At 49.9% G+C, this 25,712-nt stretch overlaps 1 protein-coding gene across 4 annotated transcripts; it reads right to left on the bottom strand.

Annotated features, from left to right (window-relative positions):
• Positions 1 to 1,940: 1,940 nt before the first annotated feature.
• On the bottom strand, positions 1,941 to 25,712 carry SLC31A1 (solute carrier family 31 member 1). 4 transcript variants are annotated; one of them, XM_075905227.1, is made up of 5 exons: positions 25,577 to 25,712; positions 8,029 to 8,208; positions 3,826 to 3,898; positions 3,286 to 3,454; positions 1,941 to 2,552 (listed from the first exon to the last, which is right to left on the bottom strand). In XM_075905227.1, exons 2-5 carry the CDS (start codon positions 8,161 to 8,163, stop codon positions 2,351 to 2,353), a joined length of 579 nt encoding a protein of 192 aa, XP_075761342.1. In that variant the 5' UTR covers positions 8,164 to 8,208; positions 25,577 to 25,712; the 3' UTR covers positions 1,941 to 2,350. The 4 variants fall into 4 exon arrangements, with proteins under 4 accessions (XP_075761342.1, XP_006117420.1, XP_014426101.1 ...); XM_006117358.4 differs by lacking the exon at positions 25,577 to 25,712 and adding an exon at positions 21,191 to 21,344; XM_014570615.3 differs by lacking the exon at positions 25,577 to 25,712 and adding an exon at positions 19,076 to 19,132.

Genomic DNA, 25,712 nt, shown 5'->3' with positions numbered 1-25,712 from the left:
GCTTGGCGGTGTCCCCATAACAGGAGGCCGACGGGAGCAAGTGCTCCCGTCGGCTTCCTTTACTCCTTGCAAAAGCAGCAGTACCGTCGCCGACGGGGGTGCCCTCCGAGTTCAATTTTGGGAGTCTTGACTCACTAAATCAAACCCCAGAAGATGGACTGTGGCAATGGCGCTCTTCCACAGGGTGACAACAAGGCCTATGAGCCCCTCCAGAGAGTGAATGAGAAAGCTAATGTCACTTCATCATAGCTGAGCCCCCAGGTTTCTGACAGACTGAAGTCAGCAGCAACCCGCCATGGGCTGAGGGGTCAGTAATGATTTGGACAGGACCAGGACGAGCTAGAGTTCACCCTGTGCTACTGACAACACAGGCCATGCTGGGGCTCTTCCTGCACGGCTGGTCCACGGCTGTCACCTCCATGTCTGACGGGGGATTTTCATCTCCACCTGGCAGGAGTTAAGTGAGAACGTTGTGCAGGGAGCAGCAGCAGAGTCCCCAAGCTACGCTGCTCTAGATCAGAGAGCACAGGGCCAGGGCCTGGGCCTGCACTGACTATGTATCTCCTGGGCCAGCCTTGCTCTTTTCTCCCTTGCCGCTGCCATTTCTCCCCCTCTGGTGAGTTATTTCATGTCACAGCACCTGAGGAGAGGCGACCAGAGACCATGCAGCCCTGTCCCTCGCCTCACGGTCAGGGACTAGAACAACTGGCATTTGTGCAGCACCTTTCAGATGAGCTGAATAGCAGCAATTCTGCAGCTGTCCCAGTCTATGAGACCCCTTAGAAGACACCCACGGCCCCTGTCCCACAGCCAGGTCAGCCAGGGCTCCAAGGGCCCGTGATTGTCCTTGGGCTGCAGTATGAGAGCCCAAAACGTACAGACATGGCCTCAAGAACCCAAGGACACCACGCACAATACCTCCCATCCGAATGAGCCAGCCCACTCAACCACCAGCCCACCTGTCACCTGGAGCGCCAAGGGATCCTTAACAAACGGTCAGGACTCCACTTTCCATCTTTCCTGTTTGGGGCACCTCTAGCGCACAGTGTCCCTTAGAGCCACCGCTGAGCTGTGACTGATGGATCCACACTGCTGCCCACAGCACCTAGATATTGCTGGGGTCTTGCAGCAGAACTTGAATCCTGCCTTGCTCCTGAAATCTACTGGGCTCCTAGCACAGGGAAGCAGGCTGCCACCCAGCCCTGACACGGGCACTGGCTCTGAGGAAGTTCCAGGTGTGGTGATTATAGGGCTGGCACTCCTGTAACTGACCCTACATCCCTCTCCTTGTCTAAGAGGAGCCAGTTTTAAGGCTGCCGCACCCTCTCTGCCAGCCAACCCAGCCAAGCAAGCCGCTCTCCAGACATACCAGGCTTGAATAGCTGTCTTGGAGTCACTTGGTTTACCAGCAAAGAAAAGAGAAAAAACGATCTTATCAACAGTCAGAACAACAGAGCCAATTATGACAATTTTCACTAAGTGACAAATCAGGGTCTGAGAGAACATGGCTGCACATGGAGGTGAAACCATTGAAGCCCCATTGATTTATTTCAAGTCTCTTTCTACGTTTCCATGATCAGTGAGCTGCAGTGGCCAGTTTGAAATATTCCAAGCAGAGCAAGGATCCAGCAGAAAACCAGCAACGTTAAACACAATCGTGGGCTTGGAAGGGCCCCAGTCTGGCCCAGACACATATCAGCACAACATGCCCACTGGAGCTAATGAGAACAGTGCCCACTTCTCAGAGCAGCCCCGAGCCACTAGTGACCTACCAGCAGCAAGCCACATTTTGTGGAGAGAGGTTCCTACAAACAGGGTAATGCTGCCTCAGAGGCCGGTCACATTCCCTTCTCCCAGCCGGTGAGGCAAGCACAGATTTTTTAGAAAATGAAAGTAGCCATTGGCACCTATTGGTGCCTTTAACAACCATTCCTAAAATCTCCAGCTCTGATCATTTATTCTTTACAAATAAAATGTTTTAAAAGGACATTTCAATAATTGTGTCAAATTCTACTTGCTACATCATTGTCAGGGTACAATCTCAAATACAGTATGCATCATGGTCAAGGGTGGCTCCAGTCAACGTGACCTCAGGAGCTGGTCCATCTAGTGTTGGCACCAGGCTGCTTGGTGGGAAACCCCCAACACCAGGAATCCCTGTGAGCTGCCTGTGCATTGTCTTGACTAGGACACTGGCGGTGACACCCCCCCCCCCCCACACACACACACACACACCGGTTTTCCTGGTGTACGTTGGTTCTCAGTCAGCCTGGGACTTATCCCCATCCACTCATGACTGCAGTTGGAGCGAATGGAGGGGCAGAGAGAGGGTCTCGCCCTGTGTCCAGCATCAATGGCAATGCTCCGTGATATCCACAACAACTGCCTTTTTCCAGCTGAAGAGGAAGTAGCCAGTGCCTGCGCCTGCTGCCACAGCTATGCAGAGGAAGGCATTGTAGGTCATGAAGATCAGCATGAGGAAGTAACTGACCACCACCTGTATGACGTGCAGCACTGTCTGCAGGAGATGAGGGAAACTCAGCATCTGTTGTCTGAGAAATCAGAAAAGAAGGATCAATCAGTGAACGAAGGCACAGGATGGGGAATGCAGCGTCCCTGCAGTGAAAACAATCTGTGGGCTGGGAATGCCAAGGTGGCCACAAAACACCACAAGAGATGGGAGAGAACATATCTCCTGTTACGTGTGTTTGTCAGGGGACTGCAGCTTCCCCCATGAAGCTGGCTGCCTTGTAATCAAAACCAGTTCTAGGAACAGAATCACGTTCACTGGGTGATCCAACTGCTAAGGTTGGAGGGTCAAATCCCTTCCAGCACCTTTCACAACCTGGCCCTCACGGTCAGCCACACAGGGCAGCTCCTCTGTCTGCAAACAGTGGCCTCAACCACTTGTGTGGGCAGAATGACCCTTCGGTGCCTTCGGCAAGAACAGAGCCGAGTGCGCTGTCCAAATTCAAATTGGAAACAGCATCCCACCTACCTACAGGCTTCCCCTGCTTTTGTTCTTCGTTTCCCCATCTCAGGAAGGGCCTCATGGGCCTGGTGCAGACTGGCTGCTGGACTCCCTGTTCTCCAAAAAGGGTGCCAAGATTCCTTGGAGTTATAGTTTGTTCTTTAAGCTCTTCCAGGATGAAGCATGTACAATCATGAGGTTAGTTTTACAGCAGAGAACTATTTGATCTGCCTACAATTTGCTATGTTCCAGTCTTCCCTTTGTTTTCTGCTGAGCTGAGCAGTGTTTGTGTTAGAGGGAAAGTGGATTCTTACCCAACTGTTTTGTGTGTCTCCATCAAAGTGGTGCCATTTGGTCCTGGGACAGGCATGGAGTTGTAGCGAATGCTGACTTGTGATTTACGGAGCAGACTCTCCCGGGCTATTTTGAGGCCTTCATAAAACATGGCTAGGAAGAAAACTGCCACGAAAGCACCAGCCATTTCTGGCAAACAGGAAAGGACAGCACAAGGTTACGGACTCTGCACAGAATGAGACATCTGCTTCACGCACATAGAGAAAGCACCTAACAATCCAACAAGCAGCTCCCACCACACAGGCCACAGGGAGTGTGACATCCAACCCCGTGAAGTGAAACTGACTACTCTTGAAACACCTGAATAGTGACAAGAACGTTGTCTTGTCCCCTTCGGTCTCTGGGCCCCAATTTCAAACCTGTTAATCTCATTTAGACACTCTCGAAACGCCTGACCTTATGGTGTGGGATCATTCAGACAACGCTGCTCAGTAGCAAGCCTTTGGTTTGGGCTCGGGTGAGAGCAGCAAGCCAGCAGCTTTGCTAACAGCTTTACTAACCTCCAGGCGTATTGATCACCAGTCCAGAAAACAGCAGCGGCACATTCTTGTAGCTGAAGTGGAAAGTCATGTCCTGGCCAAGAGAGAAGATGATTTAAAACTTCAGCAAGATCCCTAAGCTACAAAGGAGGGAGCCAGAGCTTCACAGAACATACAGACAAGCTTTAAGGAAGTTAAATGGAAGGACTTTGTTCTGCCACAACTAGAGTTAACCTCGGAGAAAGTCCATTCTGGTCCATGACTATGCACGTAACTGACATAAAAGGACACAGCAAACCTAGTGTAGCACAGGCCTAGGTATTCCTGTGAACATTCTGGTTAGAGCTGAAACTATCCGTGAGTCCATTTGTAACAATTTTAAATAAAATGTCACTGGACTTTTTTCAAGTAGCATTTTTCTTATTTAGTCTGTATGTAAATTTCAATCCTCATCAATGGATTTTTAGTCAGTTTGTGTGTGCACAGTAATTAACATTTATCAGTAAAAATCTAATCTTTCAAACCCTGTCTGTAACTTACATAAAAGGCTTTTACTGTTTGTTCGTTTATTTTTAAAAGAGATTCCATGTAGGTCATTGACCAGTGTCCAATTAGTTGTCTGAAGATGCACAATTCTGGGGGAATGCACCATTGGTTTATGTTTCGGGGTTAAAAAGCTCTAGTGGATTTTCTTCCCTCTGTGAATCTTATGGGCAGAGATCTTCAGGTTAGTAAACCACGACAGTGTAAATGAAGCACAGAATGGAGAAACAGGATCATGTTTCTGCTCTAACACAGCTACGTCCGTCCAGGAGGTTTTCTGGTAAACGCCCAATTAAGCTTAAGGCTTTGTCAACACTTAGAATGCAGCAGGACCCTGCTGCAGCGCTTCAGTAACGACAGCACCTGCCGGAGGAACTCTCCCGTTCCCACCTCCCAGGTCAATAGGAGAATTCCGCCCTCACCTAGCACTGTCTACACAGGGGCTAGGGTGGTTTAACCACCTAATGGCCTGCTGCAGACAAGGCCTCATTCAAGCCAGTCACATGCTCTGAGGGAAGTAAAAGACGGACTGGATGTGAAGCGAGTCCTATCACACTATGCACACAGAGCAGGAGGTACAAGCAATGGCCTGATCCTACTGCGGATCTGCCTGCGCTGTGCCCCACTAGCCTCAGTGCTGTGTGGGCCTAGAGTTCTACTCGCATCAGTCAGTGGCCAACTACAACTGCCAGGTGCTGAGGGTACCTCTCCAATCCAACCAAATTAAACAAAATCCAACCCTGCAGCAGCAAATCTTGGAGCCTGAATCAAACCAGTGCAGGCAGCTGATTCAGGCTTTTGCTCTGAGGCTAAACACAGCAGTGGAGATGTTCCTACTCCAGCTGCGGGCCAGGCTCCACAAAGGAGATGGGTCTCAAAGTTCAGGCTCCAGCCTGAGTAGGAACATCTGCATGGACATTTTTAGTGCTGTGCACCGAGCCTGCTGAGACTCACAGCTGCATGGTTTTTTGGTAGTGGAGACATGCTGTAATGGGGCGACCTTCACCTCCCCCAAGCACCCCTTCTGGCCAAGTGCACATGCCTGCACTATCTCTGTTTGAAGCCTCTTCAGCAACTCAGCCTCCTGGCCAAGTCACGCACCCTTTGTGCAACTCATCAAATCCCTCGGACTCAGTTCTCCAGTCAGCAGAGAGTGGTGCCCCCACGGCTTCTCCCCCGAGGCAGCTTACCTCAGTCCTTTAGCTCAGAGCCCCAGCACAGACCAGCAGTCCCCCATAAGCTCTGCACATAGAGGGATCTGCGGGGCTGCCGCTCTCAGCCAGCCAGCCAGTCACCAGGTCTGCACACCCTGAGGTCTCCAGAGGCACTGACTACTGCTCCTTTTATAGGGCCTTCCTGGACCCTGACTGGCTGCTTGCTCCACTTATACTCAAGCCTGCTTAGAGGACTTCTTTATTATCTCTCTGGGGCAGTGTGTGGCAGGACCACAAAGCCTGATTTACCCCATCAGACCTGCCCACAACGTCACTCCGCTGTCAACGCAAAGCCATTCAAAGGTGACGAAAGAATCTCTCAGCACCTTTTCTAGAGCTTCTCCCTCTCCCAATTTGCTACAAGTCAGCAGGACACAAATCTCAGTCAGATGCCAAAGGGTTATTCATTTCAACCCAAAAAGCGGCTAAACCTTTTAACAGTTCAAACAGGTTCAAATGGCTGTAGTATCTGAGGCCATGTTAATACACACAGCGGAGCAGCTGAACTGGCACTGCTGCAGTGTGTCTATGCTGATGGGTGAGCTCTCCCGATAGCTCTCGCTGCACGTCAGAAGCTAGAGAAGCTCTCCTGCTGCCGTAGTACTGGGCACAGGAACACTTCTGTCCCTCGGGAGATGGAATATTCACACTCCTCAGCAATATACATTTTGCTGACATAGGTGCTAGTGCAGACACAGCCTTAGAGAAATTCCTCAGCTTTAACAGGACTGGCAAAATATGGAGAAAATTTTGCTTAAAAAATTAAAGTGTATACAAAAAAAATAAATCTTCTACTATACTAAAGCAAAATGCAGGACAATGTAGCACTTTAAAGACTAACAAGATGGTTTAGTCTTTAAAGTGCTACATTGTCCTGCATTTTGCTTCAGCTACCCCAGACTAACACGGCTACATCTCTACCACTATTCTACTATACTAAGACGCTGGTTCTTTGCTCTGAGCTGCTACAAAGACAGCCCAGAACTACCTAGCAGCTCCATTATCACCTGATTTAACTAGGGGAGGGAGAAAGCTTTGTAAAGTCTGAAACAAACTTGGCTGTTAATGACCTGGAAAGCTAACTGCACGGTGACCTGTACACTTCAGGCTTCTGCTTTTGTTTTGCTATTTTTCCTACTGGCACACTGCCTCTCTTTTCAATAGGAAAATATTCTAACTAAAAGGCTTCCTACTGAGCCATTCCAAAAAATCCTAACGCTTCTGATTCTCTAATTCTGAAGAGCTAAGCTACTGTCCTGCTCTTTACAAGTGATCCAGACAAGTTCTGAATTCATCTCACACACACTGAAGTCTGAAAAGTATGGAGATGTTTGCTATTCTGGAATTCATGGAACCTGCAATGAACATGGGCCTGGTCCACACTAGAAAATGAAGTTGCGTAACTATATTGCTAGAGGAGGAAGCAAGGGGTGAAAAATCCACAGCCCAATCAGTGTAGGGAAACTGACCTAATTCTCAGTGTAGAAAGACAGTGTTAGGTCGACAAAAGAGTTCCTAGTAACCGCCTCTCGGGGAGGTGGCTCACCTGCACCAATGGGAGAATTCCTGCCATCAGCATATTCAGCACTGAGACCTGCAGCAGTGCGGCAGGGCTGATGTAGAGTTTGAAGAATTGATGAGCCATAATTTAATTTTTCCTCACATTTCTAAATGCGTATAACTTCTCCTAATGAGCAAATGGAGACGGACACTATAAAAAGCGCTGGCCAGCTGCTTGCATTCAGCTGTTACCATGAATCAAAGATTTAGCGAGAACTCTACACATATAAATGCAAAAGCTTTACGGAAGAGATTCCTTGACCCCACCAGCACAAGAGAAATAGAATGAAAGGTCGAGGTCTTGGCTGGGACCAGCAGGATTCGGGAAGCTGCGTTTGCCTGGAGGGAAGCCGCCCATCTCATTTCACAAGGCAAACAGACAGCAACAAATGCCAAGAGAGCAGAGCAGCTCCTCTCTCCAAGGGGCCACAGGATGCAGAATCTGCTTATGGGAGCATCATCTGCAGTGGCATGCCACTCAGGACTGAGTGTCTGCATCCATTGTCACACTAAGGGGAGGAATGGGCTGGACAGGCTAAAAGAGCCGTACAAATACCAGAAAGCTAGCGGAGCAGGTCAGAGAGGTCTTTTCACCTGTGTTGAGAGGAACAGAACGGGAACAGGCAGTCAAGGTGGATTAGAGGGAAAGTGTCTGTCTCCCTCTGGTGGCAAGAGGGCTCCTATGCCCTCCTCCATCAGTAGAGAAAGCAACATGGCAACTGACACACAAACCGACACCCACCACGAGGCTGCACATGCTCAGCATGGTGCTGTCCTGTTCTCAGGGCATGGGGTAAGTTAAGGAATGGGGTTCGGTTTGGTTGCTTCTAGCTGGTCAGGGAAGCAAAAGTCTCTGGACTTTGGGAACCAAGTCCAGATTAAGTGTGCTTGTCTGGACTTCACTTACCATCATCATCCCGGCTGCGTGATTGTGTCCTGGTGCTGCTGTAGGGTGATGATGTTCCAAGGTCGGATGATGGTGCTCAGAGGTGGGTACCATGGAGCTGTTCATCATGTGGCCTGCCTGGTGGTCGTGAGACATCTTTACTGCAGAGTTGGCAGTGGTGGCACTCAGGACAGTGGGAGCCTTGAAGCAAGATGGAATAACGGGTGTTAGGGCACGAGTCATAAAACACCGACAGATGGCTCTTTCCATTATCTACAAAGAAAAAGTCAGGCCTCCAATTTGCCAGGCCTGAGAAGTACTGTCCTAGAGATGTGGCTCCTAGCCTGGAGCCACCATAATCTCTCAAGTCCCCTACACAGAGCTCACTGTATCTCTGTTTCCATTAGGTTAATGTCTTCAGTATGTTTGCAACTCTCCAGCGGGTGACAGACACACCCGGTCGTTCCCCTGAAGAGCCTACAATCCAATTGAGATGACATGCAGCAGCAAAGAAAGGATAATTTTTAATTTGTTAAGTGAAAAAGTCTCTAAATGCCAGACACTGAACAGGCAAAGGCTGACTTGTGTTGTTTCAAATCTAACTGCCCCCAGGACCCACTTTAATGGCATCTATCGAAGGCTCAGACTCATGCTAATTCTCTTAATCAGCAGCCATGCATTTAATTGGGTCCAAAAATCACATTAGTTTGGGACAAGAGCTACTGCGGATGGAAAGGTCTGGAGCAGCCCCAGGCAAGCCAGTCTCATTTCCACAACTACAGTAGCTACTTTAGACAGATGAAACAGAATGAAGGCAGCAAGTCCAAACCCATATAATCTGCTTACTGCAAAGCACATGGGCCTGGCCAATCTCTTTAGAACGAAGCGGAGCAAGTAAGTGGCTAATGGTGGTCAGGGTTTACCCTCCAGGTGTGAGGGGCTGCTTTCAAAATCCCCCGAAGAGTAGAAGAGCAAAGGCAGAAAGGGAGGAAGGGTCCAGAGGATCTGGAGAGGCAAAGGACACAGGGGAGCTGGGGTGTAATTTGTTTGCACTCCTGCAAAGGCCCCTATCCAACACTGAGGTGAATGGTACAGCTGCTAATGTAATCTACTGGGCAGGGGCGGGGGGGCTCTGCCTCAGTCCCCTCGGCGGTTTACTGCTCAAACTCAGGCTCTGGCATGAGGAGAGCAGAGGCCACCAGGCACAATTAGAATGTGAGGCAATTAAGAGACTACTAAGCAAATAGCAAAAGAAAGTCACTACTGGGCCCTCGAGGTCTTGGAGCATCACAGGTGGGCTGGGTGTGTGTTGCTCACCAGCGGAAGGAGCATCAGAAGGAGGTAACTGGATGGAGCGGGGTGTAGTTCTGTGGTGCCTTCTGGGGGAAGGGAGTGGGGTCTGTTTGAAGTATGCGTGGGTCAACACTGCCCTTGGTGGTGGTCACACAAAGGCTCCCCACCTAGTGCCTAAGGAACAAGGACCGTTCTCTGTCTCACCCGTGCCCCTAAGATCTCAACACTGTTTGTCAAGTATAAGACGCCATTCTAAAGCCAGGTACTGATGTAAGGGGATAAGACAGTTCAAGCCGTTGTGGAAAGTGAATTAATAGTTGGAAAAATCATTTAAAACTAAAAGTCACCCCCCAGGAGAACAGGACGTTCACTCCCCCCACTCCGCCTGGGAACAGATGGCTTGGGGCAGTAGTGGGTTTGTGGGTCTACAGCAAGGGCAATCCAGAGCAACAAGCTGGCTGGCAGGCGAGGAGCTGGGTTCCCCGCAAGGGGCGCAGAGGTTACCAGGTCAGAGTCTAAGTGGGGCGAGACACTAGCTCTTATTAAGGCCAAAGCTTGAAATGGGTTCAGTCGGGAGCGCTCAGCCGGCAGTAAGCAGCAGGTATTTTTATGCCTACACTGCTGCTTGCTCTAGTGCTCATCACTGCGTTCAGGGAAGGGGTAAAATTCCACAGTGACTCCTGAGACCTGGACAGGTTCACAGGTCTGCACAGTGCTTCTAGCACACGGGCACATAGCAGGTTCGACTGCATCCTCAACGGTGCCTGGCTGGCTGAGGAATAAAAAGAGGAAGGGCAGAATATGTGATAAGGGGTAAATTTCATCAGCATCTCGTTTCCTGCCCCCTTCACATCAGAGGGTAGTTCCGGGTCAATGCCCTGCGTTGGGAGGCCCATCAAGACATTAAGAGAAACAGAGCAAACTGGGACTTACGCACAGGACTAGGAGCAAGATCCCAAGTTCTAATCCCAACTCTGGACATCAACTCCCTCGATCCCTTTGGGCCAGACTCCCCGCCTCTGTCCCCACCCATCCATGAGCAGAACTGATCCATGGGCCAATCAAACACTGCAGATGCAGGTGGAGTTGCTGGCACTCAAACAGCTAGAACGTAGCAAAGTCTCACTGGGAATCCTGGAGAGGCCACCTCTCACCTTGCTCACAGAAGGCACAAGACAAGCGTAGTTGTACCAGCTTCCAGGAGGATCTAGAAAGACCAGGTAAGAACGAGGTGCCTTGAGGAGGCAACGTGCTGTGTAAATGCTTTTCCCTGAACAGCCAGGCCCTGCTCAGATCTCTCTGGGCTAAGCTCTCGGGTGGCAGCCCATCCTTCACACACGCCAGAGACTCTACTGCGCACACAAAGTTTAGACTGCGGGAAGGATTCGGACAAAGGCTGACGAGGAAGCGAGTATTCAGCCTGGTCTAAGGGCCTGTCTACACGTGCGTGCTAGATGGGGGACTGCAGCCCATGGAGACGCACTAGCTGGGCTGAAGCGAGCTGAAAGGACCAAGAGCAGACAGCCCAGGCCAGCCCCCTAGGATCTTACATCCCACTGCTACTGGTCCCACAGCTACACTGGGTATGTCTACCTCCAGCTGCAGCAGACAAACCCTAAGCCTCCGAGTGTGCAATGAGCTCCTCTTGCCAAGGCAGACATCTCAGTGGAATCCGCTACACTGAGCCCCCTTTGAAATTAATCCCCACAGAGGTAGCCATGAGGGAGAACCAGACAAATCCTCTCCCATCGCACTTGAACATGCCCCCCACAACAGAGCTGTACAGCTTTTCACACTAGCTAGTCAAAGGAATAAAAGCCATCCATCTCCATGGCTACTGCACAGAAGAACGGGCCCTCGCACAACACCTATCAGGTTTCTATTGTACAAAGATTATTTACTCTACTAGTGTTGGTCAGAGATCAATACACAATTAGCCATGTTGGAAGGCGGCGTAGTTATCAATCAGTCCCAGATTTGGATGACTACTGCCTGGTGAATGGGTCTCCTGATGGAGTTGATTTAGTAGCCAAGGCAGAGTTTAGAGTTTCACAAACAAAAGCCAGCTAATCCCCACATTCCCCAGAGCAGGCAGGCAAAGTTTCAGGATTCAAAGCTTATGCCAAACTAAGATGAAAGCCCTGAAAGCAAACCTAGAGAAACTAAATTGTCCACAAGAGCAAAAGACACCAATTCTGTGCCATTCCCGAGCCATGAACCTGCCAGTCCTGCCTGCTGCTAGAAATTGATACATACAAGAAATATATGGCAATCAGCAACAGTCTACTTACAGCAGTCCAGCTGGCAGCCAGCAATTCCCAACCTTCCCGACCGGCTATGAGCAGCTACCCTGGAGCACAGAGCTTTCAAAGGAAAACACTCCAGCCAGAGGAGGGCGGGGAGCAGAGTCCACAGACACTGCTGTACTGTTCACACTCAACCTGTGGTCTGCAGGGAGTGATCAGAGCTAGTCATCATAAGACCAGAGCGCTGCTGCTGGTTTATTCCATTTCCTGACACCCGTGCCGGCTTCAACTGCTTCCTCTCCAAAATAAAAGCCTACCTCCTGGGTGTCACTTCACCCCAGGGACAGCTGAAGGGTACACTCCAAAGCAGACGGCACAGTCCACCTGTTTGCATTTCAAGAGCTGGATTTCTTGGCTTTCCAGCAGAGCAACGGCGGCTCATTCTGGGCCTACACTCTGTGCAGCACGTTTCAAGCCAGGATCACAGTGGCTGTACAAAGTGCAGGATGGAGAATGTAAAAGGCCCCCCCGATCCCTGTCGGGAGGCATGGGGCACGCTGCGTCTTTGGGTTTCAAAGGAGGAGAGGGCAGCTCTGGTGACAGTTTAGCAGGGAGATGCCAGAGACAGAGCGAAAGAGGGGCAGGGTTAGGGTTAGGGTTAGAGGAGCAGAGGAGAGCAGGGGTGCAGCCATGACACTGCTGTGCTGAGCTGTGAAAGAGGCTGCATGCTTGGATGTGATCTAAAAAGGAGGGTGGAAGCCAGCAAAGGGACTGGAGAAGGAGAGGCCAGGTCAGATTAGCGTGGGAGGATGAGGAGCAAACGGGCAAGCTGCACATACCAGCACCAGAACTGGGGACTTCGGGTTTTAAAGAAAAACCCAAAGAATTCAAAGCCCTGTGATTAGTTCAGACAGATTTCCAGAGGCCTCTGAAAACTCAGCCTAGGAGCATTATCACCCAGAGCCAGCATACTTGCTACAGGCCCAAAGGCCCTGCCTCCTCTCGTTGCACAGGGCCACGGGGCCTACGACAGCCCAGTCTGAGGCATTTTTCATTAGCCCCCTCTGAAACACTCCAAACAGAGGCTGTAGGCACTGGTCTCCTGAGAAAGAGGGAGCAGATTCCCATTTGTGCACTGGAGAAGAGGGGGAAGGATTAGGGATTTGGAGGAAATATTAGACCAGATTCCAATACACAGGTGCACGAGTTAAGTCTGAAGCTGACTGCAAAGAGTTACAAAGGGATCTCACAAAACTGGGGGATTGGGCAACACAAGGGCAGATGGAACTGAGCGCCATTAGGGATGTTAGTGAGTTGTCTACCCAATAAACATAAGTTTATCGGGTAGTCGACTGGAACATTAACTACTCACTCCCCTCAGACCTCCAGCTGCCTCTATGAGAGGCAGGGGTGGGGTGGGGTAACAACGGGAGCTGGTTCTGGGGGAAGCCAGCTTAAAAGCTGCCCCCCCCGGATGCGAAGGACTAGTCGACTATCCGATAAGCAAAAGCTTATCGGATAGTCCAGTCGATTAGTTGATTACTCCCCCTTGTTGCCTCTCAGACTCCCCAGCTGACCCTGGGCTATGTGTGGCATTTCGAAGCAGCAGCGCCGCATGGAGCCGGGGTCAGCAGGGATTCTGAGTCCCCTGCTGGCCCCAGGCTCCATAAGGGTGCTTCCGCTTTGAAATGCACAAGAGCCCCCAGTCAGCAGGACTTCCCACTGGCCCTGGGCTGCACAGAGAGTTCCACATTCCTCCTCTGAAATGTACAAGAGCCCCAGCGAGTGGCTCCCGGAGCTGGGACTCCTCAGTCCCGGCTCGAGCTGGCTCCTGGAGCTACCCCTGCTGCGGCTCTGCAAAGCGGTGCTCATCGACCAGTCGTGCAGTCGATACAAATTGTATCAACTACAGGATGAGCCAGATAACTGCAATTGAACATGCTTAGTGCCCACACAAGGCGACAGGGATGGATCGTTTGTTGATTGTAAGAATATATATTCGAATTTTAAACCTAACTAGTGTTCCTTTAGTGACTTGTTACAAGATGTCAGACTATGGCAGTATTAGAACAGAATGGGTCTCTATTTAAATTTGCTCTCTTCTACACAGGCGTTACATACAGAGCTCCTGTGAGCTAATTGCCTTGGCACTGGAAAGCAGTGGTGTGTGTGTAGGGGTGGTGGACAGGTCAAACCACCCCAATTTCCCACTTGGCCCGTACCGAGCATGCTCAGTAACACTGCTAAAGCTGATGTCTTCAGTCCATCCCCCTTTCCCTCACTTTGTCCCCCCACTGCAGCACGCAGAGGTCCCCCACCCAAAATCTGAAATGGTGTCCTGCAGAGCTGTCCAACTCATGGGCCCAGCAGTCAGTGGAGTGGAGTTTAGGGTCACTGGGAAGGCTGTTTGATCTGCCCCCAGGGGTCCTTGGGCAGTCTGCACAGACATCTGGGGAGAGTCTGGCCACCTGCAGTAATAGTGCAGTGCCCGCCTCACACAACTACGTGTAGGATCCATGGCAGGAGGCCACCATCTTTCACATTCTGCTTCTGCACTCATAGAACAACAGCCTGATTAAAGCAGGGAGCCTGGTTCAAATGCTGGCTTGTTTACGCTTCCTGGAGCTTCACAATTGTGTTAGAACACGACAGCACTGGCTGGGCTTTAGTGAGATGCTGATCAAAGGCAAGAGAGCACTAGATGGAACGACAGCCTACATCCAGAGACAGAGCTGCAGGTGGGCTTTTAGGAGATACCGTCTGGAGCTAACTTAGCGCAACACACACGTCCTGCCACCCCACTGGTGGTGCTCTTCCTCTTCATCTCCACGAAGGAACGTGATCCTAATCATGTTATTTTATAACATTAAAAAAAGCTCAATTGATCTACTTCCCCCATAAACGGAGAATCTTAATCTTCCAGCCTACTCACATTTCCCAGGGACAATTCTGAACTTTCAACAAAAGGAGACAAAATAAGGAATTAAGGATATTAGATTCTTACAAGGACAATGCCACAGAACTCCACAAAATGAAGCTTTATTCAAGCAGTTTCCACTGCAAGACTGCAGAGCGCAGACAAGAGCATTTGGCCACAAAACCAACAGTGGGCAGGGGCATTGAGAGGCACAGGAAAGGGCGCAGATATAATTTAACAATGAAGAAATACAGGGAGGCCCAGAGACAGAATCCCAGAACCACAGGGTTAAAACAAGGGTCAGCTAGTCTAACACCCTGCCACCAAGCAAAGTTTGTTGTGGCCTCCTTTGAAACTTCCAGTGAAGGCGTTTCCATGACTGCCCTAAGCAGTCTGTTCTGTTGGCCCGCTGTTCATACAGGTCAGCACTACATTTGCTGTGCTGTAGTTTGAACCCACCGCCTCTTGTCTGCCCTCTGAGGTGACAACCTTATCTCCCTCTCTTTTTTACGGCAGCCTTTCAAGTATTTGAAAATCGCCATCCTATCCCCCTTAATTTCTTCTTTTCCAAACTAACCATAACCAGTTTCTTCAGCCTTTGCTCCTCTGGCTACATTCCACGCCTCTGATCCTCTGTGTTGCTCTCCTCTGGATCCTTTCCAGTTTCTATACATCCTTCCTACACAGTGGTGAGCAAAGCTGGACACATACTCCAGGTGATGCTAGCCAGGGCTGAGAAAAGTGGTCCTATCACCTCCCAGGACTTGCATGCTAAGCCTCTGGATAAGGCAACCAAAAATTGCATTTCCTTTTGTTGCAACAGCATTGCATTGCTGACTTGTGCTTGTGATCCAATCCCAGACTCTTCTCAGCAGTGCTGGTGCCATTCTGTATTGGTGCATTTGATTTTCCTTCTCTAAGTGTAGCACCTTACCTTTGACTTTGTATTGTCAGTAGTCCAGTTCTCCAATTTAATGGCATCCCTCAAAATTTTAGCTCTACCCTCCAAAATGTTGGCAACCTCCCTTATCTTTGGGTCAGCTGCAAATTGATCAGTATGCTCTCTGACCAACATCTGGATCATTAATAAAGATTCCTCACAACCCAGATCACTGTGGAACCCTGTGACAGGTCAGGGCCCACTTGCCGAGACCCCATGGTGCCTGTTTTCCATGCCAGCTAGGGCCCCCCATACTTGCCTTATTGTGTCAGGCATGCTGGCCTGCCTGCTGTAATACAGATACAGTGTCTGGGCCACGTCCTCAAGCCATAGCCCTTAACTAAAACCAGCCCAGTCAGATACCTGCCTGCAGCACTCAGACATCAGCCCCTCTAGGAGCTGATACCTAGGAAAATCCATCTTATACTGGGCAGAGACCTGTCCCGAGTAAGCTCATGAATTTTGCCCTCTTTCTTGATGTAATGAAAGAGATGCACAGACTCCTTCCTCTCCTGGTAACATTTACACTGGGTTTATTATCAATACAAGTGATTTATCGAGTATAAAAGACAGGATGTAAGTGGTCATAAGAGACGCAGACAGAACAATGCAGGTTACTAAGCAATATAAAACAGAACATGCCAGCTAAGCTTAGTACAGGAAGACACTGGCTAATGTAACTGCTCTCCCTCAGAGTTGATCTAATAATCGTCTCAGAGAAGGGAAACCCTTCCCAGCAGGCCCAGTCCTTCCCCCAGTTCAGGCTTGGATGTTTCCAGCAGTCACCCAGGGTGGGGTCACCAGGGAGAACTGGCCGTCCAGATTACCGGTAAGCGGTGCAGCCATGCAGCTGCCTAGTTAGTGCTGCGCAGGTGTTCAAGGCACCTGCCCAAGGTGGGAAGAAGAGCCGCCCTACCCCCAACCTAGCCTGGCCTCCAGCCTGCCATGGCAGGGGAAGGGATGGCCTGCATCTGGCGCCTCTCCTCTGGCCCGAACCCCAAACTGCAACCATGGCCCAGCCCCGGAGTCCCCCAGCCCCGGAGTCCCCCAGCCGTGACGAGCAGTGTCAATTTAAATGCAAATTAGGTGCAGTTCTCAGCTCCTGACAAGCTGCCAAGGCAGCCCTCAACATAAGATGTAGGCATCCCATGAATCAACGTTCTGGTTCCAGCTGAAGTGGGCCCATGGTGGGGACTCCTCTTACCAGAGCAGACAGGTACCTGCCACAGCCCCAAGGGATGGCAAGTGAACTAGGGAAGCCAACTCTCCAGCATTGTCTTGGAGCCTTCAGGAGTTAATCTTCAACTAAAGATTGTGTCTTGTGCTGAACCCTCCAGGAACTCCTCCTCAACAATCAGAATTAGAGCCCTAACGGGAACACTCTGTGAAAGCGGGGGCAGGGCGGGCCGCAGGAACAAGGGGCCAGCCTTTGTTTTGTCCGAGTGAGGGACCAATGGCTGCCCAAGCACAGTTTAACATCCAAATGCAGCCTCTGCCACCTATCCTCTGTGACATACCAGGCACAAGCAGGCCAAGTAGCTGGGTCACTTTGGCCTCTGACCTGGGACACCCTTTACATTGCTTTGTTGCTTGCGCACGAATAGCCTCTAGCATGTGAGCCTATAGCATTGTCTGGACTGCGCACGAATAGCCTCTAGCATGTGAGTCACTCCCAGTAATGCATGTGTGTGCTCCAGCCAGCCAAGCACTGGCTCTCAGCAGCCTTTATTCTACTGCGGGGTGATTCCATCAACCCCCCCCCCCCCAGTCTTAGATTTTCCTGGCAGAAATGTATGTCCTGTATTTTCCAGCCCTCTCCTGGGCAATACAAGTTTTTACAGGGTCTGTTATTTCTGTAATAGAAGGTTGGTAATCGCACATAACTTGCCATCCCAAATGAAGTTTCCTCAACTTACACATCAACTTAGAACATTTCAAGTTAAACATGCTGGATTAGATAAACAAGTGTATTAACTACAAATAGATTTAAGTAAGCACAAGCAACTAGGACAAAAGCTAGAAATGGCTATAAGAAAGATAAAACACAAGTTGGCTACGTCTACACTGGCATGCTTTTCCGGAAATGCTTTTAACGGAAAAGTTTTCTGTTAAAAGCATTTTCGGAAAAGCGCGTCTAGATTGGCAGGACGCTTTTCCGGAAAAGCACTTTTTCCGGAAAAGCGTCCATGGCCAATCTAGACGCACTTTTCCGCAAAAAAGCCCCGATCGTCATTTTCGCGATCGGGGCTTTTTTGCGGAAAACACTACTGTGCTGTCTACACTGGCCCTTTTCCAGAACAGTTTTCCGGAAAAAGACTTTTGCCCGAACGGGAGCAGCATAGTTTTTCCGGAAAAGCACTGATGATTTTACATTAGATCGTCAGTGCTTTTCCGGAAATTCAAGCGGCCAGTATAGACAGCTGGCAAGTTTTTCCAGAAAAGAGGCTGATTTTCCGGAATAACTTGCCAGTGTAGACACAGCCGCGGTGCTTAACTTACCAAACGATTTGTTGTTTTATAAGTTTTTCCAGTTCCAGAATAACTCGGCTCACCCTCTGAAGTTTACCAAACTATGTCAAACCCCAAGCAAAAAAGTTCTCACCCCACAAGCTCTTGCCAGCTTTACTGGCCAGTTTTAAGTCAGGACCTCTCCCTATCCAATGAGTGTTTTCTTGTTGCTTCAGGTGCTGTGAATACCAAGCGGGTTTGTGTTTGTCCCTCCTTTCTATAGTATCCCCTTCTTGAAAAACCATTTTCAGCTGAGATTCAGGAGGCAGAATCAATAGGGAAGGCATTTCCAGGATTCTTTTTCCTTACCTATTACAGCGCTCTTTGTTTCCCATCCTCTTTGCTTATCCTGTTTACTGCTTAAATGCAAATTAAGCAGAGAGCACATTCCTTTTCTTAAGACAGCCCTGTTTGCCAACTTCTGCTTAAGTAGGGCTGTGGTTTGGAACCCGTGTTAACACCACCAGATAATGGAATTTTAGAACGTTGCGTGCAATGTTGTGATTTTAGCAGGATAAAGATAATCAGCAAATTATGAGTTTTTAAACAATACTTCTCAAGGCATACTTTGGACACAGGTTATTACGACAGCATGTAGGGTTACATTTTGTCACACCCTCGTCCCCTTATTCTACTCCCACCCTCATTTCACTATTGCTTCATTCCTTCTCTCTCCTCATTCATTCCATCCCTCTCCACAGCTCCTTCTCATCCCCTGCCTCTCTCTCTCGGTGTGCACAGACATGTGACCCTCTTCCTCTCTTTGCCCCAGGTGCCTCCCATGACAGGACAGATGCTAGGGGACAAGGGTGTGCAGAGTGCCCCATTTCTTCTCAAGTTTATTCTCTCAAGCTATGCAAAAATTAGAAGACAACCCAGATCCTGCTACTGCAGAATCACCAACAGATGACTGGAGTGAAAGGAGATTCTCCATGAACACTGCAGCACCCTAGACACAGATGAGGTCTGCTGCCATCCAGCAGCGGGCAGTGATATATCCATTCCCTCCACACACCTGTAGGGCAACTATTATCAAGTCTCTCCACCAGCCGTTCTTAATCTTTTGGCGCTCACAACCCATTGGTCAACTTTTATGTCCTCTCACAACACAGTAAATAGTCTGGGGTGAAGGCCCTGGGGTGGTTTCACCTGCCTGGCACTCACCCCACAGTGGTGGATCCTGCAGCTCCTGTGCCAACTAGACATCCCGCCTGTTGACCCCGACAATCAGCCAGCTTTCTAGCCATCTCATAGTCCTGTCATCCAAGCCAGACTTCTTTAACTTGCTGGCAAAAATACTGTGGAAAACCATATCAAAAGCTTTGCTAAAGTTAAGGAATATCACAGCCACCACTTTTCCCATGTCTACAGAACCAGGTATCTCATCATAGAAGCAATTAGGTTGGTCAGGCTCCACTTGCTCTGGTGAATCCATGTTTGCAGTTCTTGATCACTTCCCTCTCCTCCAAGTGCTTCAGAACAGATTCTTTGAGGATCCCTGCCAGAATTTTTCCAGGGACTGAGGTGTGGCTGATTGGTCTGTAGTTCCACGGATTCTCCTTTTCCCTTTTTTAAAGTTGGGCGTGGCATTTGCCTTTTTCCAGCAATCTAGGACCTCCCCTGATTGCCATGAGTTTTCAAAGATAATGGCCAGTGGCTCTGCAATCACATCAGCCAACTTCCTCCACACCCTGGACACTCATCAATGTCCAGTGTTTCTAAGTAGTCCTGAAGCTGTTCTTTCTCCACTGACAGATGCTCACTTCTGCCCTACATTGTGCTGCCCAGTGCAGCAGTCTGGTAGCCCCCAACCTTCCACCAGCCTTGTTACTCTGGGGGAGGAGGGAAGAGGACAATGAACATCTCTTCCCAGTCCACCAATCTATTGACCCAGAGTTCTTAATGACCAGACACTGATCATTCCCCTCTAGTTAGTCACCCTGGAAGGAGGCGTGAAACCAGCCTCCCCACCCCCACTGGTTATCAGTTCCCTTTGGCATGCACACTGCACACAGTTTACACAGCAGAGACCCATTTGGGATAAAAACAAACAAGGGAGTCATTTAACAAAAGAACCACTGAGTCAAAGATGCAATAGTGAGGAAAGCAAACACATGCCAGCTACACAGCAATAACCAAAGACCCAACCCAGGCGCCACGTTAGGTAAAATTCCCTCTTCTAATCCAAGTTACCTAGTTGAATAGTTCCCCAGCATCCCCCTCCCCACCTACATTTAGCAGGGAGCAGCATTTCACAGACAGCTGTCTGCCAGAGGCTGTCCCTGTTTCCAGATTCCTTTCACTTCAAACCCATTCCAGGTTTTTTGTTTCAGTCACAGGAATTCAGAGTGGGAAAATCCCCTACCGCCTCCATGTCTTTCCATTATCTCTCATGGTCGGTCCACCCTTGTCTCTCCCTGGGTTATGCACATTCTTTGAGTCTGGTTTTGTGCAAATACTTGGCTTGGGAGGTACCTCTCCCTGTCTGATTGCTCGGTCCTACTGCAAGATGGAACCAAAGTTTTATGAGCATCCTTTTTTATATACACAAGTACTTACACCCACAACCATGGCCAGCATATACATCTCACAGTGATGAAGTTGAGAACATTACAAGCTTTCCTAAAAGTCCCTGCTTGATATGTTTTTGTAGTACAACATTGTCAGCATGTAAAATCCTGTTTAAAATGTTAAAATGCTCACAGACCAAGACGATTCACCCAGCTGTCCCTGTTAAAGGGCAATGGGCAAAGACAGAGGAAAGAAGACAAAGTACAATAAGCAAATAGTTTCCATCGATTCATCCAGAAATGGGCGAGAGCCAGGACACACTGGGAGTGCTTTTCCATTATCCAGTGCATCTGACAGTACCAAAACCATTGAGATATTTTTGCCTTTATGAAGTTTACACCTGCCTCAAAAAAACACCATCTTTCTCAACTCACCAAGACAACAATTTTCTCCTGGGTGGGGATTGGAGGGCAGAGGGGGGAAGAGAAATGACAAAATTATCTGGAAGCGATAATGACTTTTGAAAGGGTGCTGCAGGTAGGCAAGACAGCTTGGTCATTCTTACAAGTCACCTTACGGATGGCAAACAGCACTGGACAGGGAACAATCAGGGACCAACAGAGAGTTTGCTCCATAGTCTAAATGAGGACTATTCAGCACAGAAGCCACCCTATCTCTCCTCTTCCTTCAGTTCCGAGGGCTACACTGTCCCCAGACACCTTCCAAAGGCAGCCAGTCACAACCAGAGACGCTGTGGTGGGTACTTACTTTCCTAGAGCCAGTTTTTCCATTCACGGTCTTCAACAGACCGGTCTCCTCCAGTACAATAATCCTTAGATGGATCAAAGTGTTTAAAAGGGAAATTTCACATAATGCTGACTCGCAAAATTCAGATCTACTATCTCTCCCTTTCACTAATCATTAACTACAGCTCAGATTTAACTCTCTTTTCCTACCCTCAGCACTTTTACTGCTATCTTAGTCCTTTCATAGCCTATCCCAAATCAGGTTCATTTAGCCCCAGTACCTTTAGAGAGAATGGGTCACTATTGGCATATTTTTGGCATTTGAAATCATGGTAAGAATTGGAGGCAGGAGGGATTCAGTCCCATTCCATCTCGAGTCAAATGATCCCTCCTCCCAAACACCAATGTTTTCAATTAACAAAGCCAAAGACTTTGTACTGTGTAAGACACATAGTTATTACTGGCCTGGAAGCAGCTCCAGGAAGGCAGCCTGCTGCAAGCCTAGCCAGCCGCGTGAGGGCAGAATCTCTATGGGCCATGAGGTGGGCTGGTCTGCTAGGGTATCTATCACCCCTCTTGCAGGTGGATGCTATGCTCCAGGAGTAGCACAGCTCCAGGAACTGCCAACATTAGCATGGTCACAGAGTTTCTCCTCAGCTGTAGGAGTAGGATATCATAGCTCGGGCAACAAGGAACTGAAGCAAAGCAGGGGGCTGGCATGTGAGAAGGGTCACAGCAAAGGGATGCTATTTTCCCTCCATTTGTAAACATGGTTGGTGCTGAGGCATGGAGCACAGAAGAGAGGAAGCCGCCCAAGGGCCAGCATTATCTCCTGGCAGGTTCCTGACTGGAAACCCTCTGGCAGTTAATGGTGCTTCCTGCTCTGTGAACTCCCTCCATGTTCTCCCACCAACGTGATGGGAACAGTGCTAGCAACAACAGCAGGAGGAACCGTGCTGATGTGCGGGAGACCCCCAGAAAGCAGAATAAAAGGAAGGCTATTCCAAGCCACAGCTGGGGATCCATGCAGTTGGATTCTGCTTTCTACATCTGTGGAACTCACATTCTGTAGCTTCCTTCTGCTGCCATAACCCCATTTCCCTGGAAGAGAGGCTCCAGATTCCACTTGATGATACAAGCTTTTTGGAGAGGGAAGCGCTGAGGCACAGGCTTCGTTTTTATAGACACACTCATACACGATCCCCTCCTACCCAGACTAAATTCCAAGCCCTAGAATATGATAGATTTCCAACCATTATAAACATTCAATTTATTCTGCTTCTGAAAAATCAACAAGCTCAGCTAGGCCAATAACAAAACTAATTCAAATGTAACTTCTACGCTTCCAAGAGGCAAAAAATGCCCCTAACACAAATACAAAATACACAAACTGCTGAAGGAACCAACAAAGGACCACACACAGCTTGACCTGCTGCTCACAAAACAGGGAGGAACTAGTAGGGACATAGATGTGGGTGGCAACCTGGGCAGCAGTGATCGTGAGATGGCAGATTTCAGGGTCCTGACCAAAGGAAGAAAGGAGAGCAGCAAACTTCAGACAAGCAGACTTTGACTCCCTCAGAGAGCTGATGGGCAGGATCCCCTGGGATGCTAACATGAAGGGGAAGGAGTCCAGGAGAGCTGGCAGGATTTTAAAGAAGACTTATTGAAGGCACAGGAAGAAACCATCCCGATGCACAGTAAGAAAAGCAAATATGGCAGGCGACCAGACTGACTTACCAGGGAAATCCCTGGTGAACTTCAACACAAAAAGGAAGCTTATAAGAAGTGGAAACATGACAGATGACTAGAGAGGAGGATAAATATATTGCTCGAGAATGCAGGGGAGTAATCAGGAAGGCGAAAGCACAACTGGAATTGCAGCTAGCAAGGGATGTAAAGAGTAACAAGAAAGGTTTCTACAGGAATGTTAGTGATAAGAGGGTGATCAGAGATGATGTGGGGCCTTTACTGGATGAGGAAGGTAACCTAGTGACAGATGATGTGGGAAAAGCTGAAGTACTCAATGCTTTCTTTGCCTCTGTCTTCACAGACAAGGTCAGCTCCCAGACCACTGCACTAGGCAACGCAGTACGGGAAGGAGGTGAGCAGCCTTCGGTGGAGAAAAAACAGGTTAAGAACTATTTAGAAAAGCTAGACATACACAAATCCATGGGGCATCCGAGGGTACTGAGGGGGTTGACAAATGTCACTGCAGAGCCTTTGGTCATTATCTTTGAAAACTTGTGGAGATCAGGAGAGGTCCTGGATGATTGGGAAAGGCAAATGTAGTGCCCATCTTTTAAAAAGGGAAGGAGGACAATCCAGGGAATTACAGACCAGTCAGCCTTACCTCAGTGTCCAGAAAAATCATGGAGGGGATCCTCAAGGAATCCACTTAGAAGCACTTAGAAGAGGGGAAAGTGATCAGAAACAGTCAATATGGATTCACCAAGGGCAAGTCATGCCTGACCAATTTGATTAGCTTCTGTGAGGAGGTAACTGGCTTTGTGGATATGGGAAGTCGGTGGATGTGATATAACTTGACTTTAGCAAACCTTTCAATACAGTCTCCTACAATACTCTTGCCAGCAAATTAAGGAAGTATGGATTGGATACACAGACTGTAAGATGGATAGAAAGCTGGCTAGATCATCAGGCCCAACGGGTAGTGATCAACGGCTCAATGGCAGGTTGGCGGTCGGTTTCTAGCAGAGTGCCCCAAGGATCGGTTCTATCGATTAGTCGATAAAGGGGGAAACTGCAGAGACACAGCGCGGTCCGCCACTGCGCCTCTGCCTTTTAAATGCAGTAACAGCCTGGCCACTCTTACGACATTTAAAAGGCAGCGGCACAGAGGGGGAGGGGGCGTGAGCTGGGACTCAGCTGTCCGGTCCCCAGACACTGCGGCTCTTCCTTTTAAATGTCGTAAGAGCTGCCAGGCTGTTACTGCATTTAAAAGGCAGAGGCACAGCTTCTGGGAGTGAGCTGGGACAGCTGGAGCCCAGCCAGATAAGGGCACATCTCCAGTCTGCACCGTTCTGCCACATGTCTCTCACGCACTTTTGCCCCACGCTTCCTAGTCCTTCCCCTCCCTCCTGGCACTATTGGAGTGCTGTGACTCAGCTGTTCAAGTTCTGGGAGGGAGGGAGAGGAGCAGGAACAGGGATGGTGCAGGAATCAGTGGGTTCATGGTGCTCCAGAAGTGCTGAGAGAGAGACGGAGGAGTAGAAAGTGCAGCGCTCCAGTGCCCCAGAGGCACAGGGGAAGAGGGCAGAGTAGTGATGTGTGGGCTGCAGGCTGTGGGTTACAGGCTGCCCACCACTGGCAATCATGTGGCCCACCAGACAAAGGAGGGCCACGATGCTACATCTCGTCTACATCTTTTATTATCCCTCCAACAATGCAGCAAATTGCAGCTTTACATGGACACTGCTCTGATCCATAAGCAAAGCTGCAATGCCCCTTGCTTGGCAAAACCAGCATTGTGCTCCTGCAAACAAGAAACTCTTTTGACACCTTTGTCGCTGCCTGACTCTCCTGCTGCACTTTCACTTCTATCACTGAAACAGTGAGGTCCAGTTAAAAATCATACGCAGAGATTTTCTAAAGGGCAGCTCTAGTTCTCCCCTTACAAATATTATGTTAGTGGAGTAAACAAAAAAGTTTTGCTTAACAGCAATCTCCCCATTCACTCCAGACTAAACCTGTGGGGTTACTCACCATCAGTACCATCCTCCTATCCACTCACCTCACAGGGGGTAGGAGTTAGTCTGTACAGGTAAACTGGGCCAGCACGGGTACATTACTGCTACCTTCCTAGGCACTTGAGCACAGTGTAAGTCACTAGACAACCTGGAGCAGCTCAGATCTCAGAATCATACCCAACCGCTCCCGCCTGGGGTTGTGAGCATCGTTCCACGGGGCTACAGGAGAGCCAGCGCAGCAGGGAGTGGGAGGCAGGGACCGCGCGGCCCAGAAGAGAGGACAGACCCGAGTCAGAACTTTGGTAAATACTTTAATGACCCCCCCCCCCCCAGTCCTGCTCAGGGAGGCGCAAGCGACGTGCCAGCGGCGGGTCCAGGGTAGGCGCCGCGCTCCGGCCCACGGGCGAGGCGCCCCGCAGGCAGCCTGGGATGGCTCTGCCGGGGGGACGCGCCAGGGCAGCCTGCGGAGCGGCCGCAAAGGGGGGCGGGGGGCGGGGCGGGGGGCTCCCCCCCGAGGCCAAAGCGGCCCGGCCCCCGAGCGCTGCGTGGCGATCGCGGCACTTCTCCCGCGGGCGGGGCGCTCCTGGCCGAACTCCTCAGCGCGAGCCCCCCCCCCGCCCGAGCCGGCCCCCGGCAGCCCGATCGCTGCGCTCGCGGGAACGGGGGCGAGGCGGCTCCTCCGAGGACGGGCCCCCACTCACCGCTACGGGATCCGCCAGCCCGGCCACCTCAAGGGCTGCGCGCCCCGCCCCCCATCATGTGTCCTCTCAGCTAGGACGTGTCCCGCAAAGGCGGGACGCCGCTCCATTGGCTCACGCGATCCGCCCCCGGGCCGGG

This window comes from Pelodiscus sinensis, chromosome 22 (genome assembly GCF_049634645.1).
Source record: "Pelodiscus sinensis isolate JC-2024 chromosome 22, ASM4963464v1, whole genome shotgun sequence".
In the NCBI taxonomy this organism is placed as follows: domain Eukaryota; kingdom Metazoa; phylum Chordata; order Testudines; family Trionychidae; genus Pelodiscus; species Pelodiscus sinensis.
The sequence above is the reverse complement of the archived record's forward strand: the minus strand, read 5'-3'. Positions and strand labels throughout refer to the sequence as shown.

What these genes read in the sequence shown, in the direction of transcription:
- SLC31A1 (XM_014570615.3), bottom strand. Translation starts at nt 19,117, where the DNA reads ATGTCTAGTTGGCACAGGAGCTGCAGGATCCACCACTGTGGG. An exon ending in GCAGGATCCACCACTGTGGG is followed by an intron (nt 8,209 to 19,075) that starts GTGAGTGCCAGG and finishes TCTTGCTTCAAG; the next exon opens with GCTCCCACTGTCCTGAGTGC. An exon ending in GAGACACACAAAACAGTTGG is followed by an intron (nt 2,553 to 3,285) that starts GTAAGAATCCAC and finishes CTGATTTCTCAG; the next exon opens with ACAACAGATGCTGAGTTTCC.